The following is a 19,252-nucleotide window of genomic DNA, read 5'->3' as shown; positions in this document are numbered from 1 at the left end:
CTGGGCACTGCGTATGGAGGTTCTGAGCTGCCTAGACATTACAAGACCCCTTGCTGATGTGGTTCAAAGGAAAGCAGAGCTTGGCTGCAGGAGTTGCTGGAAGGAGGCATTCAGGGTGCCATCCAACCATCTTAGGGACTCCACTCTTGAGGGTTTACTCCTTAGCCTTTTCTTTTCCTACAGATATCCTACAGGGCAGCAGAGGTTTAAAATCAGTTTTCCTTCTAGATGGGCTACCTTCCCAGGTTGACAAGCGCCATCTGCCCCTCACATCTGTCTACAGCACATGCAGAAACCACCACCTTGACTATTGGTCTTGTCCACTGAATCTGCCAGAGCCTGTATTCACATGCAGGGGAAGCCCCTACCTTACTGAGGGTTTGAGACCCATCACCAACTCTCACCTGGTTTAGCTGGCCAGTTGAAGCCATTTCCCAGGGTATGGTCACTGTTTCAGGCCGACAGCTTCTAGTAGCCACTGGTGAGAGCTGAGTGCAGGGTGGGGACCAAAGGTGGACAAATTACTCCAGAAAGCATAATGTGCACCTTCCAGAGGTCCTACCCCTTCCAGTTCATTACCTACAATGTAACCACTTTGTGAAAGAATAGCCTCTCTCCTGTCCTTTGAACAGAGAAATTACATCCCAGTAGCTCTTTTCTCTCTTTCTTGTTTGTAAGTCCCTTGCTGTAGATACCTTCTTTATATAGTACCATGTACCATGGTACCATGTACCATGTAATATAATAGTACAGGGGTACTTTTCCAGTTTTAAACAAGCTCTGGTTTGTTTCTACTATTAAAATTTGTGTTTAGATTTAAGGTCAAGACTAAAATACCTATACTATAGATTGATATCATCCTGAGAATTTAAATTTCTGCTATAGCAGGGCTTCTTGCCATCACTGGAGGAAGCAATGTTTCAAATACATCACGATTGAACAACAAACAACTTCACATCTTTTCTCACACCAACTAGCAACATAACAGAGCAGTATACTTTAACTGGCTATCCTTTGTTTAATGAAAACAAAGTGAGACAGATGAAAGCTTGGACCCCTGGAAGTTAACTACTGTTGCCAGGTATCAGAATTTCAACTGGAATGTCATGATTCTTTTAAGATAGGTGAAAGCCTGAACTAGTTATGTATACAGTAAACAATTTAGAATGGTTAGAAGCAGACATCACCACTGACACTTTAATTAATATCTTAAACAACTTTTGAGATGAAGCCACGTTGCCACTGACACAGATGTTGCCATACTGGATCCACATGGTTGGGCTTATACTATTCAATCGCTGGCTTGACTATTTTTAAAGTAGGGGAGGGGGAGAACTAGAACCTGTAGCCAAATCTGCTCCCATTACATGTCCCTTGCCCTCATGTTTCACATGGTTACATTTTGTTTTTTAACAAGCATACTGAGTTCTATAGTCCTTGTGAATAGTTTTCTTGAGTATATGACTAATCAAGGTATACATAATTTACAGACACTAAACAATTTTGCTTTCTGCTTCAGTAAACTGTGACTGGTAAGCTATACAAGAGACAATCACCACTTACAATCTGCAGAAAACAAAGACTCAATATCCCCATTATGGGAGGACATACTCTTCTTCATATAAGGCATTGGTTCTGTTGGTCTGTTTTTACAGAGAACAGGTAACAGCTTAGCTCCTAATTGATTCAGAAATTAATTCCTTTACAAATACAAACTTCAAGCCTCTATAATAAATAGTAATTGGCTTGATTAGAGTTTACCGACAATAGTTCAGTATCACTGCTACGGATATAGATTTCATCCGTTATAGTTTGATAAACAACTCAATTGGAACCCTGTGGTGCTTTTTTGCATCTAACTCTAATGGGTCAAGTTTTTCTTTTTAAAATTATTAATCTTGGCAGCTAGGCTTTAATTCCTTACCTCTCAAAACTGCATATACAAAAGTTAGGTTTCATGGAAGTTGAAATGTACAACAAAATAAAATAACCACTCTTGGCTTTCATATACACAGCACATTCCTTAGTTTTTCTTTGTTTACAGTGCTCTTAATGAAGCATAATTGCACCAGCATATATATATAAAGTATACAAATATGTTTGCTAGTTGTAGGACATGCAATCTTAAAAGTACTTTTACAGGTTATGCAAGAGACAAAACTGAAAAAGTGCAGGAATGTACAATGCAGCAGAGATTTGCCCCAACATACACACTGGAGTACAACTCACCGCCTCAGTCCTTCCCATGATCAGAATATTCATCTATATCAATAACAGGTTCATAGGTAAACTTGCAGATCAAACTCCTATCCTGCTTTTCAGTGAACTTCAAACATAGCTGAGTTTTTAAGTGACTGGCACAACTCCGTAGCATACCAAACTGCCCAACAAAGCCAAAACAGCAGTATACAGTGGTACCTCTGCTTACAGACGCTTCAGGTTACAGACTCCGCTAACCCAGAAATAGTACCTCAGGTTAAGAACTTAGCCCCATTAGCTAAAGTGGACCTCCAGAATGAGGTACCACTGTAAAAGCAAACTGCAGAGGGGAAAACAAAAACTACAACATACCTAACACTACCACACCAATGACTTTATTTTTGAGATTTTACTAAGTGATTACAACTGATCAGTAGTCTTAGTACATGTCCATGGCTTATATGGAAAGTCTTTGATTTTGCGTTTTATTACAGAGGTTGGTATTACACATTCAAGAAACTCTGAGCAGTGTTCTGGAGCTAAAACCAACCAGTACGATGGTTAATACTTTGATAATTGCATGCCGCTTCACCCAGGTCACCTTCCTTATTCATGAACTTTTGTATTCAGTCTGGATCAGAAACATGTTCTACCTCCACTTCTACAGTTTGAATGGCTTCTGTGACCTCAGTCATTTTCTGTCCTTGTTGTGCCAACACATAATTGACGACCTGCATGATACTTTGGTCAGAAAGTGTGGAAACTGTTGTACAGTCTTCAGCAGTTCCACCTGTTTCCAGTGTTTCTTCAGTCACTACTACTGTTTCAATCTCTTCACTGCAAACCTCTGTTTCTTGTTCTGGCACATCAGATGTTAGAATGCTGATGGCATGTTCTACTTGGGTTCCCTGATTATGAAACTGAAGTGTGTCCTTTTCCAGCATAATTTTACAAGGTACATAATCCCGGTGGAACTTGGTCATGTGCTTCCTTAAGGTGCGGGCATCTATGTAGGCTTCATTGCATACTGGACAAACGTAAGGCCTCTCTCCAGTGTGTGACCGTACGTGGCGCTTTAAAGAACGTGCATCAGCCCAAGCCACTCCACAGGTCAGACATTCAAAGGGTTTAACACCTATTTAACAAAATAAGAAAGAAAGGAGGTAGCAACATTTGAAAAGCTAAGGAAAACCTACTGGTTACCAAAAGAGTAATTAAGAAATACTCCTGTATCAATTAGTTCAGACCCCCAAATTATAATAGAGTACTCACTCTTTTTTCATCTACCCATGTTACAATATATTGCTACCAGCCACTTGCAGCGTTTTCTGCATTTGAACCTTGGTTGAAATAGTGTTTTTATTAACATTACAATACTTTTCTTAACGATTTACTGCATGGGTGGACGATTGGATCTGGCCAGTGGATCAAATGGTTACCCTCCTGTATTGTGGGCAAACGTTGGCACATGACACCCAGTCTCCTTTTGCCCCCAGGTGTCTTCAGGAGCCCCTTTCAAAGTGCTCTTGCACAATGCTTTGAAAGGTGCTTCTGAAGAGCCAACAATCAGCTGACTGATACCTTACTCAGTGCTTTGCTTAAGGCTTTCCATGCAACATTGATCAGCTGCTTGATGGTGTCTGCAAATGCCCTTTCAGCTGAGCCAGGTTTCTTTCCTGCCCCACACCTGAAGACATTGGGCATGTCCAAAATAGCATTGCAGGCCCAATGGGGAGCCCTAGTGGGTCTAATCAGGTCCATGGGCTGGATTCATAAAGCATACTTGAAAGTCACTGAAGTCCACTACAAAGATTTATGTAGAAAAATTATAGAGAGCTAAGAAAATCATGGCAGTCTGGCTACTGCATGATAGTCTCATTTGTTCATTAATTTTTTCGTCATTTCATAAATGCACCATTTATTTATACCCAGTCCATTATTTTTAGCCCATCTCAAAGCAGTGCTGACTGGAACCATTTCCCCCTTAAATTTAATGTTTTCTAAGTCCCAATTTTTGTTCATTTATTGAAACATGGCAGTATTCTTAAAATTAAACTTGTCAGATTTACCCTCATGGTTGTTCATGTGTCTTCTGTACTCCCGAAGCTGGGTGAATTTTCTCCCACAGTGCTCACAAATACGTTCCAAATTTTGCTTTGCTCTTCCTTTTTTCCCATGAGTTGCTTTCTTGACATGCCTTCTGTACAAAGCTTTCTCATAGAATTCTTTGCCACACACATTGCACCTAAAAAAATGAGAGAAGACAATTAGAGCAGGATAGAAAAGTCCTAAAAGTATAACTCTTAGAATAATAAGTATTTGGGCTGGCAAGTCATTTTTACCCCAATCAGATTACTTGGTGAGTACAAAGCTGCCTTTTAACATATTAAGAAACTTTAAGAAGCTGTAGGAAGTCTGGTGGCTAAGTTGAGGCGATAATCAAAATACTTTATATTAAGCATTCCTGATGGCTATGACACAGAATTTTAAAATATGCATCCAAAAGTCATTCCATTATGCACAAGCAGAATTACGAAGTACACACTGACATGGCTACAGGTCTTTATCGTCTGAGTATTTATTCAAAGCTTAGACTAGTTTACTTGATTTACCTGTAAGGCTCAGTAACAGAATGGGACTTCACATGAGAATACCAATCTTTTTTCCAACTATAGCACTTTCCACAGGATTGGCACTGGAATGGTTTCACCCCAAGATGCTTGTTCATGTGCTGTCGGAGATCTCGGGGTTCATAGAAACTTTTCTCACATCTGAAACAGTACACAATTGTACACGTTTGGTTAAAGGAACTTACTGGGAAAGGTATCTGAGGTACAGCTATAAGCTGCATGCCCAACTAGACTGTTATTTCATGTTAATGTAACTATGGGCTGGATCTGGAGAGTTTATTTATTAGATTTCTGTCCTGCTTTTCCTCCCAAAGGAGCCCAGGGTGGCCGGTTAGAATAGATACACTGAAATTAATGTTAGTCAAAGAATTAAAAACCTATAAAAATAATCCCCATTAACAGGCGTCTAATACTTCACAAAAGTATGGCCCAACTTGCTATGCTACAAAAGTCTGATGACGGGTTAATCCTCTAACCTTACAGAAAACAGTTTGATCCCCCCTTTTTTTCCTCCCTTTTTATTCACTTGCTTTCTTTTTTTTCTTGACAAGCAAGCTTGTTTGATTTATAGTGGTCTTAGCTACAAAGTGTAATATAACATAAATAAAACTTTTTGTAAAAAAAGAAGAGTCTGATTTTGAAGCCCAAATTTTCTACTGGAAAATTGTTCCCATGCCTTTTAAAGACAAATCAACTCCCCTTCCCTAAGAAACCCGCAGCCACTCACTCACCCCTATGCTATCACAAGTTACATTGTACAGGGTGAGTCTTTTAAAAGATGCCCCGTGGAACATGTGTACTCTGTATCCACGGGGCCTCTTTTAAAGGACTCGCCCTGTACAAGTCATAAGAAATGAGTGTGATAAGAGCAAAACTCTGTTTTCACATTAAAACCACATATAATCTATACCAGGGGTGGAGAACAGTTTTGGCCTGGTGGGCCAGGTCTTCATCTCCAAACCACCATTGTAGCCCACCTCTCAGATGGGCAGGACCAACTACGTGTCTGAAATCAAAGTGGCTTTGAGCAATTGACACCTGTAAAAGTTGGTCCAGGGGGGAGAAGCAGTTTCAAGGGTTTGCTCAGCCTTGTGTGCCACCATTCCCAAACAAATGACAACCAGCTAATTGTCAGATGTTTGGAAAGAGCTGCCTGCGCACAGCGAGCCTGGTGCTCAGTGCTTGGGAAGCGCCATGCACAAGGTTTGCAAAGCACTCTGTGCAGCACTTCCCAAATGCCTCACAGTGAGCTGGTTGTTGGGCACTTGAGAAGTGAGAGCCAGTATGGTGTAGTGGTTAAGAGCGGTAGTCTTGTAATCTGGGGAACCGGGTTCAAGTCTCCGCTACTCCACATGCAGCTGCTGGGTGACCTTGGGCTAGTCACACTTCTCTGAAGTCTCTCAGCCCCACTCACCTCACAGAGTGTTTGTTGTGGGGGAGGAAGGGAAAGGAGAATGTTAGCCGCTTTGAGACTCCTGAAGGGGAGTGAAAGGCGGGATATCAAATCCAAATCCAAGTGATGTGCAGAAAGCACTTGGAAAGTATGGCACTTCTGATGCACCCAACAGCCAGCTGGTTGCTATAGAATCGTTGAGTTGGAAAGGGACCACAAGGATTATACAGTTTAGTCCAAACTCTCCTGCAATGCAGGACCCACAACCCTGAGATTAAGAGTCTCATGCTCTACCAACTGAGATATCTCAATGTCAGGTGTCTGGGAAGCAGGGAGCCAAGTCTCACCCTTATCTGCCCCACACATGACATCGTATATTGTGAAGCGGGCATGCCTTGCCTGAAACAGCCTGGCAGATTTCTGTAAAAGTAACATGGGAATTCATTTTGATACCCACTGAAATTGGCAAAAATATACTTAAAACATTTAAAGGCTTGCAATTCTATTCATACTTACTGAGTACACTGATATCCCCGAATTTCAGGTTTCGGCTGGTGTTTCTTTATATGCTTGCTAAGTCCTGAAGCTCTATGGAAAGACTTTCCACAGTGTGGGCAAAAGTATTTTGATTCTCCTGACAAAATAATAGCGGCAATGGCTTTAATAGATGCTATCACATTCAACTTAAGGCAAAAAAACAAAAATATTTTTAACATTAAAAATGCCTTTGAAATGCATTTCCTTGCATGGTTTTGCCTAAAATATGAGAGAAGACAATGCGAGCAAATATAACAGGAAGGAGGTTAGTTGAGGAAAATAGATACTTTGCTTTCAGATGTAGTAGCACCTGGATACCATCAGTGGAAGAAGTGAGCTGTTCATCTGGCCCTGCTCCAAAGCTGCTGGAATTCCCCCCCCCCCTTTAGCTGATTCAACTGTTAACACCATGAATCAGAAACAATGTTCATAAAATAAGCAATTAATATAAAATAAAGCTGAATTTAATATACCGATTCAAAGCTGCCAGTTGAAAATTGAAACAGGAGAGCTCTAGTCTCTCAGCTCCCTCATCACATATGGCTGGAATGCTGAATTTCACTGAACTGAAACCACTAGCTAAATATTTGTAGTTTGAGTGCATTCAGTTTATACACCCATGAAAGCATAGTGCAGGTGTTACTTTTTCATTAATAAGAAAGGGTCTCTCTCATTTACCTGTGTGAATGCTTATATGCTCCTGAAGACTTCTTTTTGTGACAAAAGACTTATCACACAATTCACATTTAAACTGCTTCTGTGCCTCATGGAGCGCGAGGTGCATCTTTAAACCGTGTTTGTAAGTAAACGACTTTCCACAAATCTGCAAGAGACCAAATTGTCAGCAAATGTTAACATCTCTCCAAACAGACAGCAACTACCTATGATAAAGGAAGCATTAGATGGTAAAGACTTCCTCTTCCCGATAAGAGTAGTTTTATGGCAAAACTAGGAGACAAGGAGACAAAGGGATTTAGTATCCAACTAAACAGATCCATTAGTGCAACTACCTTTGGCTGCTGAAGGGACTTCACCTCCCTCTCCTCTCCTCTTCCTGTGCCCCCTTAAATCTGTTCGGGGGGGGGGGGGGCGGCTTCCCAACCCTCTAGAGCAGATTTGGGGAGTGCGGAGTGGGCATGTGGGAGAAGAGAGGCTGGGAAACCTCTCGTGCAAAAGCAGAAATCCTTGTGCTAGCAGATCTACTTAGTTGGATACAGCCCACAGTTTGTACCTGCAGAAGTAGTTCAGCATTTCAGTGATGAAGAAAAAACTTATTCCAGTAAAACTTAACGCTCCGGAGAGACAGAGAGCACCTGAGAAATATTTTTTAGGTATTGCATACCCTTTAATGACAGTGCAAACTGAGACAATAATTGATGATCTTAGAAACCTAGCATGACCAATTCAAATTTCAATCTTGAAAATTGCAGAACAGAGAAATAAATGTAGCAAGTCTGCCTACTAAACTCCCAACACCTATGGTACACCTGCAAATGTAATTAGATGTTTTTATAATCAATGAAATCAATCGCTACTGTTCTGCTCACATAATAGCTTTTGATCCAGTGGAGGCATCAGCTAACGTAATAAAAGGCGATTTTCTCCCATGGCCATTCCCTCTGCAGCCCTCACAACCCTCCAGTGGGTTGTTGGGAGGTCTTGAAGAACAGGTTGCTCAGAATATTTCAGGAGCGCACAGACACCACTGCTGGATCAAAAGCTGTTCTGCCAGTGGAATGGCAGCATTGGATTTCACCCAATACATATAAAAGCCAAACTGGCTGGGTGATATCAACATTAGTCGCAGAGCAGACACAATGAAATCAATAGGCTTCAGCAACTTACCTCAACTGATTTCAACTCTACTCTGTAGATGTCCACTCTGAGTATGACTTAGCTAAATATTATTTAGGTATCACTGGAGCCAATGCGAGTTCAAACTGAAACCTAGGACTTTGGGATTAAGTAAATGAAACATAGTGGCCATAGCATCCACCTTTTTGAAGTATTGCAGAATCAAGATTTTAACTATGGTTTATAATTCATGAAAGGTTTCACAGCTTAATCCTGAAGTTTTTCAAGGTTTTTCTGGGCTACATTAAAACTTAACACAAAGTTCCCATCCACTTTTCCTTCATTTCAGCAGTATTCATTGTTATGAATTGTTACTTTCAGATAGCAATTGAACTTCATATAAGCTTTAAGCCACATGGCTAAAATATCACAAGAAGAAATACATAAAAAATGTGAGACCATAAAGCATTACTTTTACCTTACATGCATGTGGCTTTACACCTGTATGTTTCAACATATGGATTCTCAGAGAGTAGAGTTTAGGCAAACTTCTTCCACATATATCACAGATAAACTCCCGTTTGGTTCTGCCCTTCGTAGCTGCACCGCTCTCCTCTATACTGGCAGTTGCAACAGTCACTTCGTTTTTTCGGGTATGGCGAACAAGATGAGCTCGCAGTGAGGCACCATACTGAAACTCTTTTTTGCACAGCTGAGAAACATAAAATTGTTTTGATATGTCACTTGAAATCTTAACACTAAGAATCAGAGATCAACATTCATGCAACAGTTTTGTAGCTGGAAGAGTTCTCTCCATCTACTAGATAAGGGACTTACTTCTAGGTTTGCATACCTTACAGATAAAAGTAATGTATAAATAGCAATGCATAGATCTGACTAAGAGATCTGTCACGACTCAAATTCTAAAAGTCTGTTCCACTTTATACATATTGCAAATTGCAGACAGGAATGGCGACAACATTTGCCTTGTAACACTCCAAAATGTAGAGACTATGAATCTAAGCTATCTGACTGGAGAGCTGAAACATATTTAAGAGCGGTGATGAGAGTTTAAGTTGGAACTGTTATCTTTTGAGAAACCACGCTGGGAGATTATTGCAATGTTAAATGCAAAACAGATTATCAAAGGGAAGTGGTAGGCTGTACACAACTCAATTAATCTAGCATTTAAAGAATAGTGAGATGGTGGACACGAAACAAGAACTGATGAATAGAAATGCTTATGTACTCATTCCCTAGCCAGGCTAGTTTCAGCAAATTTAAAGGGAAATTTTAAAATCTAATAGCAATGGAATTTAACACCATACACATTAAACCTGATTTCTAGAAAAGGACAGGACAATTGCTGGAGCTGTGGGATGACAGGCAAATATTTTTGCACATATATTGGGAATTTCCTATCTTTCAGAACTTTTGTAATATAATCAGTTACAAAAACACTAGGGTACCCTAACCTTTGGTATCCTAAAATACTACTAGGGTTATCTAAAAAACACAGTTCCAGATGTCAATTTGCTAGAAGCAACCAAACAATTTTAGCAAAAAACAACGGGGAAACAATGCTCCTCTAACAATACTGTATATTGGGTTTGAGAAATTATGGTTTACTGAGAGACTGTTTAAATTAATATATTCTAGGACAACACAGATTAACAAAACCAACAGATTTATTGAAAGATTGTCTATATTTCTTAAGTTATTGAATGACAAATCTTAGGGAACGTTCAATCGCATGGTGCTTTTAATTTATTGTTAACATTTACATAACACTTGAGCCGTTTTTAAACTCTGTTTTAAATGGTAATTTGTACAATTTTTAAAAATAAAAAAATAAAGTTAAGTAATAAATGCATGAAAAAGCATTGCTACAGAAGTGCCAGCTTAGAGTAATTTTAAGGGGAAACTTACTGGACATTTAAAATTCTTTGTCCTTTCATGCTTCAGTGTGTGCATTATAAGAGCATAACGCCTCTGAAAAACCATTCCACATTCACCACATTTGTGCTGACTTTCTGTTTCGCTGTACTCTGAAGTGTCTCTCTTGGGCTGCTTCATCTTCTTGCCTCTTTGCACTAGCTTCATGGCAACCTAATTGAAAAGGATTGATTACAATTAACATTACATAGGGGAAGGGAGGGACTGTAAAATCAACAACCCAAGTGGAATAGCAAAGGAAGTTTTCTTTTAAAATATCTCAGCAATTTTAGCAAAGGGACATGAGGAAGATATATGTGATATTCCCCATAAAACCTACATGCTCGTATTAGCTCAGAATTCCACAACATGTGAGCCCTCTTCAGACAGGTGAGCCCTCTCCACAGGAGCAGAAGCGTATGAGGTTATTCCAGCACCTGTTTTCTGTGCGTACAGCACCAATGTATGTTAACACCAAAGTGTTTGTGTGTACAGCTAGAATTCTACGTGATTGGGGACCCAGGTTACACTGAAGTCTTCACATGTACATCTGTATGTCTGCCATATCCTTTGCTACAGATGTTCCTGCTGTACATGTAGACTCCAAGGAGTGACGCTATTTGGTGCATGCTCACCTCTATATAGAACAACGTAGGAGCTGCAATGACCAAAGCGTTCAGTAATGGAGCACAAATCTAGTTTTGAATTAAGAGGCATGTCATGATGATGCTGTGATTACAGTTTTCTGCTTACCAAACAACTCTACAAGTAGTTTACATATAGGCTGTGCTTACTCAAGGCTCCTACACATTAATTCATAGGTTCTCAAATGTTGCAATAAGCCTCCTGAAAGGAGGGAACAACTTAGGGCATATTCACAGTAAAATTATCATCATCATCATTTATTAAATTTGTCAGTCGCTTTATCTCGCCCAGGCCAAAGCAACTTACAACCAAACAAATAGACAATAAATCCCACACAGATATATTTTAATGTAGAGGAAACAGAAATATATTAAAAACATCCCAATCACTTCTAAAAGGCCAAAGATAGCTGAAGGCAAAGTCCTGGTTATAAAGGAAAGGTTTTGTTTGCTTGGTGCCTAAAGATATATAATGATGGCAACAGGCTAGCCTCCCTGGGGGGAGCATTCTATAAACAGGGAGTCACCAGAGAAAAGGCCTGTACTCAGGTTGCCACCCTAGACCTTGATATGGGGAAAAGCGGTCCTTGAATATCTCCTGCATATCTTTCTAGTGAATTCACATGCTCTGGCAAGGCCCTGTTATGTCTGCCCCTGATATTAAGGGTACAGCAGGAAGCAGCGAGATCTCAAACGGACAGTGGAACTGGAATTGTTTTCTTGTTGACTGTTGAATTTACTTTTGTTGACTGTTTTAATCATTACATCTGATGATGTTACGATTTTGTATACATTACATCTTTAAAAATTATTTTTTATTGTAAACCACCTTGGAAGCCTTGCTGGGATTGAAATGCAAGAAAGGGAAGCAAAGATATATCCTTATTACTACAAACAAGCAAGCAAGCAAATAAATTGCTCAGTGGACACAAGTAAAGTTTTTATCTTTGGACGGTAAGATTTTGAGCATACCTGCTGAATGGCTGATTTGGCTGCCGGCTTCCTATTTTGTAGTTTTTTCTCAATGCCCTTGTGCAACTTGATATAGCCTCCCTCACTCACAGAACGCTGTCGTAGCTTGCTTTTGTAGGTGTCATCTTGACCGGAAACTGAGGTCTCTGACTGAGACTGAGGAGTGCTCTGCATTTTACATGGCCTGCCACGTTTTCGCTTAAGTCCTTCCCGATTATCTTCAGAGGCAGCATCTGCATTTGCTTCGCTGATCGCGTTTTGTTCACTTCCATCGTTCTGATCGGTATCACTTTCTGCCCGAGTGCTGATAATGACTTGTTCTGCTGCTGGAGGCTCCGACTGCACTACAGAAACAGTCTGACTTGCGGTACATTCTACGATTTGGGTTTTTTCTTCAGTTTCGGTCATTTCTACACAAGTAGATTGCACTAGAGGCTCTGGAGGATTGTCCACAAGAGGCTCTGAAGCAGTTTGCGGTGCAGCCTCAGGCGTAGCCATTTCTTCCACATCAGTACTCGAACATGTTCCATTCACAGTTGCTACAGCATCTTCTGTAGGTAAAGGCTGCTCCACGCTGTCCGCTGGGTTCAATGGGCTTTCGTTCTGCTCTGAAAGATTCTGAGCTACCTCACTTTCGTTCTGCTCTAAAAGAGTTTGCGCTACCTCGACTATCTGAACATCTCCTTTCTGGTACACTGTGATTTGTTTATCTTCCATTTGCTTGTGCACGTTTTCACAGATTTCCAGGACTTCTGTCATGACGAGATGTTGGGCCAGCTCAGCTACTGCTGCCATATTGCAGAAATCAAACGTCAGCTCTGAGGTATAAGCAAATTCTAGCAAAGGGAGGAAGCTGGCCTTGCGAAAGCCTGCAACAAATAAGGAAGAAGGTGACAAAAGGGTTTTAAGAGATGATCACTATTTAGAAATAAATTGCTGTTTTTGTTCATTACCAGCTAACTATAATAACAGCCTCAAACCATATGAACAAAGTCCTCAGGGATAATTTTTGATTTGTATGACCACATTCTTGGAGTTCTGAAGAGAAAATAAATACTGCCAGGACAAATTAGGCAACTTTGGGAGGAATACCTTAGAAGTGCAGCTGAAGGATTTTAGAAATAGACACTGTGTGGCCTATCCATATGACAGTCCCAGAAGCCCTCTCAAAGTAAAGGTTGCCTGCTCTGGTCTCTATTGAATAGGAACCCCTAACGTATTTTCTGGAGAAACTATACAAGCAGAAAGAGAGAGGTTCCATTTGTTTGAAACATGCTTAAGAGGCTTTTCTGCAGCAAAGTGTAACACTCTCTAGTTTCTTTAAGTTCACTTTGTTTTAATGTCTTATGTTTCTGGCATGGGCAGTATAGTAGTATTTTATTCCCTGTACTTGGGATCTAATGCAACTTCTCCCATACACTCTGGACAACTTCCTTACTCACATATCAGCAGCAGTAGTTCTGTGTCCCTGACATCTCTGTCCTCTACTACCACACCCTGTTAGTTCCTCCTGTTTGTGCATATGAAATGCCAGCAGAAACAAAGAAACTCTGGGACTTAGTTCTGGAGACAGCATATCATACTGAATGGTATGCATGTCTTGAAGGGCAGCCCTGCTGGATCAGGCCATGTATATAGACCTGCATCCTGCTCGCAAACAGCTTTCTGGCCTTCCATCGAGGTCAATCATTCATATGTATAATTTCTATACCACCTTTCATCCAAAGATCACAGGACGGTTTATAATATGGCAAGCATCAAACAGGCTCTTTTCAGTGGTGACCCAACATTTTGTGGAATTTTCTCTGTAGGGAAGTATGTATGGCCTTGTTGCTATCTGCCTTTCAGCATATCTTTAAAAACTTCTGTTTTGTTCAGAGTTTTATTAATTTTTAATGTGTGTCACTGCTCTCTGCTGCTTTTATCTGGTTATTTCAATATTTTTAATCTGTAATTAATATACTTAATAAAGAATTACTGTAAGCCTTGGGGGAGTTTCTTTTCCTGAAAGGGCAGGATAAAGATCTATTAAATAAATAAACCAGCTGGGGAAATTTGTCTGACTAAATCAACTACCTATCAATCTAAGCAGAGTATGCAAACAGACAAAATGAAATCATTCAGTCCTCTTTGATGGTGTTGGGGGTGGGGGTGGGGGGACGGGACAAGACACCCTACAGGTTTTCAACATCTTTTCTATTTGACCAAACAAATTCTGAATAGTACCCCCCCAAAAAAACCCCCATTATTTATGGGTTGTTGTTTTTGCTTAGATCAGTTTACCTGAAAGATCCACCACAGCTTCATGACTGGAAATAGCTCCTTTTTCGATGAAAAGTTCTCTGAAGTACTCACTGTTGGCTGCCAATATAGATTTGTGTGCTTTGTGCACTTCACCTTCAATAAGCAAAGTAACATCACAAAACTGACTGGAAAGCCGCTGCTGATTCAGTTGGTTTAAGACTGACAGAGAATGCTTTGGAGAAGTTTGTTTCACAAGACCTTTACTATCAACCTGGGATTTTTTTAAAAAAAGAAAAAGTAACAAGCAGTGTGTTTAAACTTTGTTTACTTGTAAATCCTAGCTTACATCTTTTATTTACATCATTAAGTAATACAAATATAAAATAAACCTTGGTACCAGATTGTATAAAAAGTTACTTACAAAAACAAGCTCATGTTTGGCTATTGGCTTCTTTTTCACAGGTTTTGGCAAAGCTGCTGGAAGCGACGCTGAGTTACTTAATTCATCATCTGTTTCATTACTATCTTCGTGAGATATTGTGTCTAAACCTAGTTCTTCCAGCATTTCAGAAGGATCAGACAAAGATCTGGAACGATCCAATTTTTCCTGGCATTTGCTACATTCCTTAATATAATCTTTAACTTGCTTCAGAATACCTAAAGAAAGGCATGCAAAAAAAAAATCATTGTAAATATTGCTTCATTGATGCAAAAAAGGATGTATTCACCTTTGTCCTTTCAGGTAATATTCAGCAAGTAATTCTAGAAAATAACATTTGTCTTTCATTTTGATAATAATTCCACTCAGACTGTATGGAAACAGATTAATCAAGAATCAACAATTCCACCTTCTACCAGACCTCCTTGTGTGACTTAGTGCAAATCAGAGTTGCATGCATTAATTCAAGACATCCACTCCTTCAAGCTGCATCTCAATGTTGCTTACTTGACCCTTCCTCCTGATCCATGTGCCAAATCATGGTAATGATGCACTTGCTGAAAGCTGCACACATTTCCATGCATGATGGGCCTGCCCACCGCTTTTTTTCTTTTGCAGTCCCCACACTTTGGAACCAACAGCACAGGGCGTTCCTCAGCAGATATGTCTTTGTTAGACCGATTGCCATGTCACATTCTTTGACCCTCTGAGAAATGCTCCTGGTTCACAAGCAAGCCTGTGCATAATGCTGCTAAAGGTTTTTTTTTTGTCCTTTGTAGACAATGTTTAGAGTCTACAATCCCTACCAAGTTGGTCTTCTGCCTACACAGCAGTGAGTTGCTATATTTATATGCTTGAAGTTGCTAGTCTTCTTTCTGTGTGGTCCTCCCATTACAGATTTTTAAAAACAAACCCCAAATAAGATACTGTGCTAGATATACAGGAAAACCTCAGATTTTGAATTAAAATATTCTTAATAATTGTTTTTAAACCATTAATGTCTCTGTAGGTCCACTGTATTAGATCTTCTCTGAAACAGTTACATTATCTAATGAACACATTAGCACATTCTATACAGCTGAACTATCCACTTAACCATGTTAATGTCTGCTCTTATTTTTGCTCTTTATAGTTATGCAAAAAAAGAAAGAAAAAACCTTGCAAAAATGAAGTGCGCTTCCAAGATTAAAAACAACTTGCAGTCAACCCGTTTACTCAAAAATTAATCCAGTTGGTTGGAATAGATTTTTTTTCATCTGGAAATAGGAACTTACTTGAAGATCTGCTGAAATCAGCAGAACTTGTTTCCCAATGAGCACAATTGAAGAAGAAGAAGAAGAAGAGTTTGGATTTGATATCCCGCCTTTCACTCCCCTTCAGGAGTCTCAAAGCGGCTAACATTCTCCTTTCCCTTCCTCCCCCACAACACACACTCTGTGAGGTGAGTGGGGCTGAGAGACTTCAGCGAAGTGTGACTAGCCCAAGGTCACCCAGCAGCTGCATGTGAAGGAGTGGAGACTCGAACCCGGTTCCCCAGATTACAAGACTACCGCTCTTAACCACTACACCACACTGGCTTTTCTAATTGAAACTAGACTTCCCATCTAGGCATACTACTGACCACTTGACTATTATAATAGTAAGATAGTGCTTGTCACACCGAGCCAAATCATGGCTTTGAACAAACACTAAGGCTCCTAGAGAGGAGACCCCAGCCACTGTGCTGATCCTAAATCATGGTTTAGGTCTCCCAGTCAAGTCATGATATTGCTTGGTTACAGGATAAACCTTGGACAGAACCAAACCGTGAGCCTTGGGTTTGGTCAACATGCTAAGCCAAACTATGGCTTAGTTCAACGTAACAAATAGGAAAACAAACAAGGAGGACAAGTCTTAGTTGGGAGTCTGCTTGTGAGAACCACATCAGGGCAAAGCCCTCTGAACACAGATGATCTATGTAAAATGATAAACGTTAAAACAAAAAGGAGGCATCTACCTAAGTTTCAAAATGTATGGGGGGGACGGACACTGAGCTGAAGACACCTGAAAACCACGTTAGTGAACTGATTCACCTTTTTCACTTTAAGACTCGGCGCCACAGCCAAAATCCACAAAGCAGCCCACCACCCTTCTTGTCAACATCGCCCTCTGACTGCAAGGGATGCTGCACTGGGGCCGGACAGGCTACCTTAACCATAGGCGAGCACTTGCTCACTAAGGAACGAGACTCGGGTGCATTCGGTGGGGGATTATTTTTTTGTGTGTGTGTTTTTAAGCGGAACCCCTCCTCCTCCGAGTTCGTCCTAGGACACAGCCAACCCCTCGCTCCCCTCCGACCCGTCTTGCAGCAGCTCCGAGGAGGAGGAGGAGAGCTCCGTCCGCCTAGACCAGGGGCGGCGCTCCTCGCTCCAAGCCCGGAGCAGGAGGTGTGGCGGGCCAGCGGCGCGCGTGTCGCTTGGCTGGCTGGGGCCCGCAGACCCGTCGCTTCCCCTCCCCCCTTTCCCCCTCTCACCTCGCCACCAGTAGCGCTTGGAGAGGCGCTGCCAGGTCTGCAGGCGCGTCCGGTGGGCGCCGTCGGGCTCTAGATGCGCCGCCCGGATGAGCCGGGCGCGTCGCTCGGCCTGCAGCACCACCTCGAGCTCGGCGAAGCGCTGCTGGTCCCGCTGCCGGCGCTGGTAGTAGAGGGTCCCGCCGCGCACCACGTAGCAGGCGGCCGCCTTGCGGATCTTGCGCTTGGCGTTGCCCTCGGTGCCCGGCGCGTAAGGCTCGCGCTCGTTGGTCAGGTAGCGCAGGATGGCCAGGTAGCTCTCCTCGCTCGACATGGCCGGGCGCGCGAGGGAGGGACGCCCGCCCGCCGGGACCTTCCCTCTTCCTCCTCACTCGCTTTCCCTAGGCTCGCTTCTTTCTCTAGCCCCCACGGCGGCGGCGGAGGGAGGTGGGATCGGGACAGCCGAGTCTTCTGAGGGAAGTGGGGTGCGCACTTGGGGTCCCTGGGAGGCGAAGGGGGACGGGGAGGCTGGGTGGGGGAAGCGTCTCCTGTCACAGGTTGCCACGAAGGAGACGGGACCGGGGTGGGTGGCAAAAGCGAGAACGGGGAGCAGGGGGGGAGGGCGAGAGTGATGGGGGGGCAAAGCAAGTTGCCTGGCGGGGTAAAAAGCAAGCCGTCGGGTCTAGACTAAGAGTCAGGCCCCAGGGGGTGGAACTGGAGTTTCGCGGTCCGCGGCGACGGGTGGGAGGAAGAAGCTCGGGCAGCAGGATCAACGGAAAGACAAAATGGCTGCTGCACAAGCGGAAGTGAGGTCAGGGATAGCTGTCGCCTAGCCCTCAACGGAGATGAGGGAAGGGGTTTGGGGGCGGGGGAAATGCCGCCATGTTTGGAGCGGGCAAGTGATGCCTGTTTAAGCTCGGGTTAGTGGCTGCTTAAGCGCAGGAGATACTAGGGCCGGTGTTTCGGCTGCCGTCGCCATCTTTAAAGCAGGCAAAATATCCTATCCAAGTTTCCAGTGTACTTAACCGTGTTTGTTCTTTTATCTAAAGTACTCGTATGGCTGCATAATAAATTGTGAACTCAATGTAAAATAATTAATTGAAAGATCAATAGCTAATTTACTGAATTGCCTCGTTTGAAGATTACTGAATCTTTGGTTTTAGATTTCTTGTTCTCTTGTTGGATGAGACAACTCTGAAGACATTACATAGGGACAACTTTGGAGCGTCTACATCAGTTTCGTTTACTAACAAACGACTCCAGTTTGTTTAAAAAATTGTATGCAAAGCATGTACTTTACCACTGCTCTTCTGAACTTTCTCTCCACCCCTTATAATAAGGCCAAACAATTGAGAATATGGAAAATGAAATGTTTATGTACTGTATATAATTGATATACAGTATAAGGTCTAGTGACATGCCACACAAGTGCCCACCTCCAATTTCTGTGCAATCTGAAGAGTACTATTAAGATTCTGCTCATATGCAGGTAAGCAGAACAGCAAAATCCTATACATTTTTTATTCAGAAGCTCTCAAATTTTGATGGAACTTCCTTGTGTATGCATATAATTGTCTCTTATAAACCCATCTATTTCAACGTAGTATCAGGCTATATGGTTTTATCAGACAGGATCACGTAATGGAATCAGTCAAGATAGTGGGTACGGTGCAGTGTCTGGAATATAGGCTTTTAGTAAGGGACTGCAATCCTAAACACACTTGCCTGGGGATAAGTCCCTTTCAACTCAATGAGTCTGATTTCTGAATAGTTGAGAAAAACCGTGTATGGGAATCTAACACCAGTCCTGAAAAACCTACATTGGTTCCCAGTATGTTTCAGAGCACAATTAAAAGTGTTCGTGCTGACCTTGAAAGTCCTAAATGGCCTCAGCCCTGTATACCTAAAGGAGCATCTTCAACCCATCATTCAGGACCTTCTGGCAAGTGAACCTTGCACACTGAGATGGGGTTTCTC

General features: G+C 41.8%; 1 protein-coding gene across 2 annotated transcripts; it reads right to left on the bottom strand.

Moving 5' to 3' along the window:
• Positions 1-998: 998 nt before the first annotated feature.
• On the bottom strand, positions 999-18,329 carry ZBTB11 (zinc finger and BTB domain containing 11). Of its 2 annotated transcripts, none has more exons than XM_081908391.1 (11): positions 17,300-18,329; positions 14,770-15,005; positions 14,388-14,619; positions 12,105-12,973; positions 10,483-10,662; positions 9,032-9,265; positions 7,438-7,582; positions 6,739-6,856; positions 4,812-4,970; positions 4,269-4,444; positions 999-3,334 (listed from the first exon to the last, which is right to left on the bottom strand). In XM_081908391.1, exons 1-11 carry the CDS (start codon positions 17,607-17,609, stop codon positions 2,826-2,828), a joined length of 3,168 nt encoding a protein of 1,055 aa, XP_081764517.1. In that variant the 5' UTR covers positions 17,610-18,329; the 3' UTR covers positions 999-2,825. The 2 variants fall into 2 exon arrangements, with proteins under 2 accessions (XP_081764517.1, XP_081764518.1); XM_081908392.1 differs by lacking the exon at positions 17,300-18,329 and adding an exon at positions 16,062-16,203.
• Between the last annotated feature and the right edge of the window lie 923 nt (positions 18,330-19,252).

Source organism: Podarcis melisellensis (assembly GCF_964234715.1).
Source record: "Podarcis melisellensis genome assembly, chromosome: 4".
Taxonomy (NCBI): Eukaryota; Metazoa; Chordata; class Lepidosauria; order Squamata; family Lacertidae; genus Podarcis; species Podarcis melisellensis.
The sequence above is the reverse complement of the archived record's forward strand: the minus strand, read 5'-3'. Positions and strand labels throughout refer to the sequence as shown.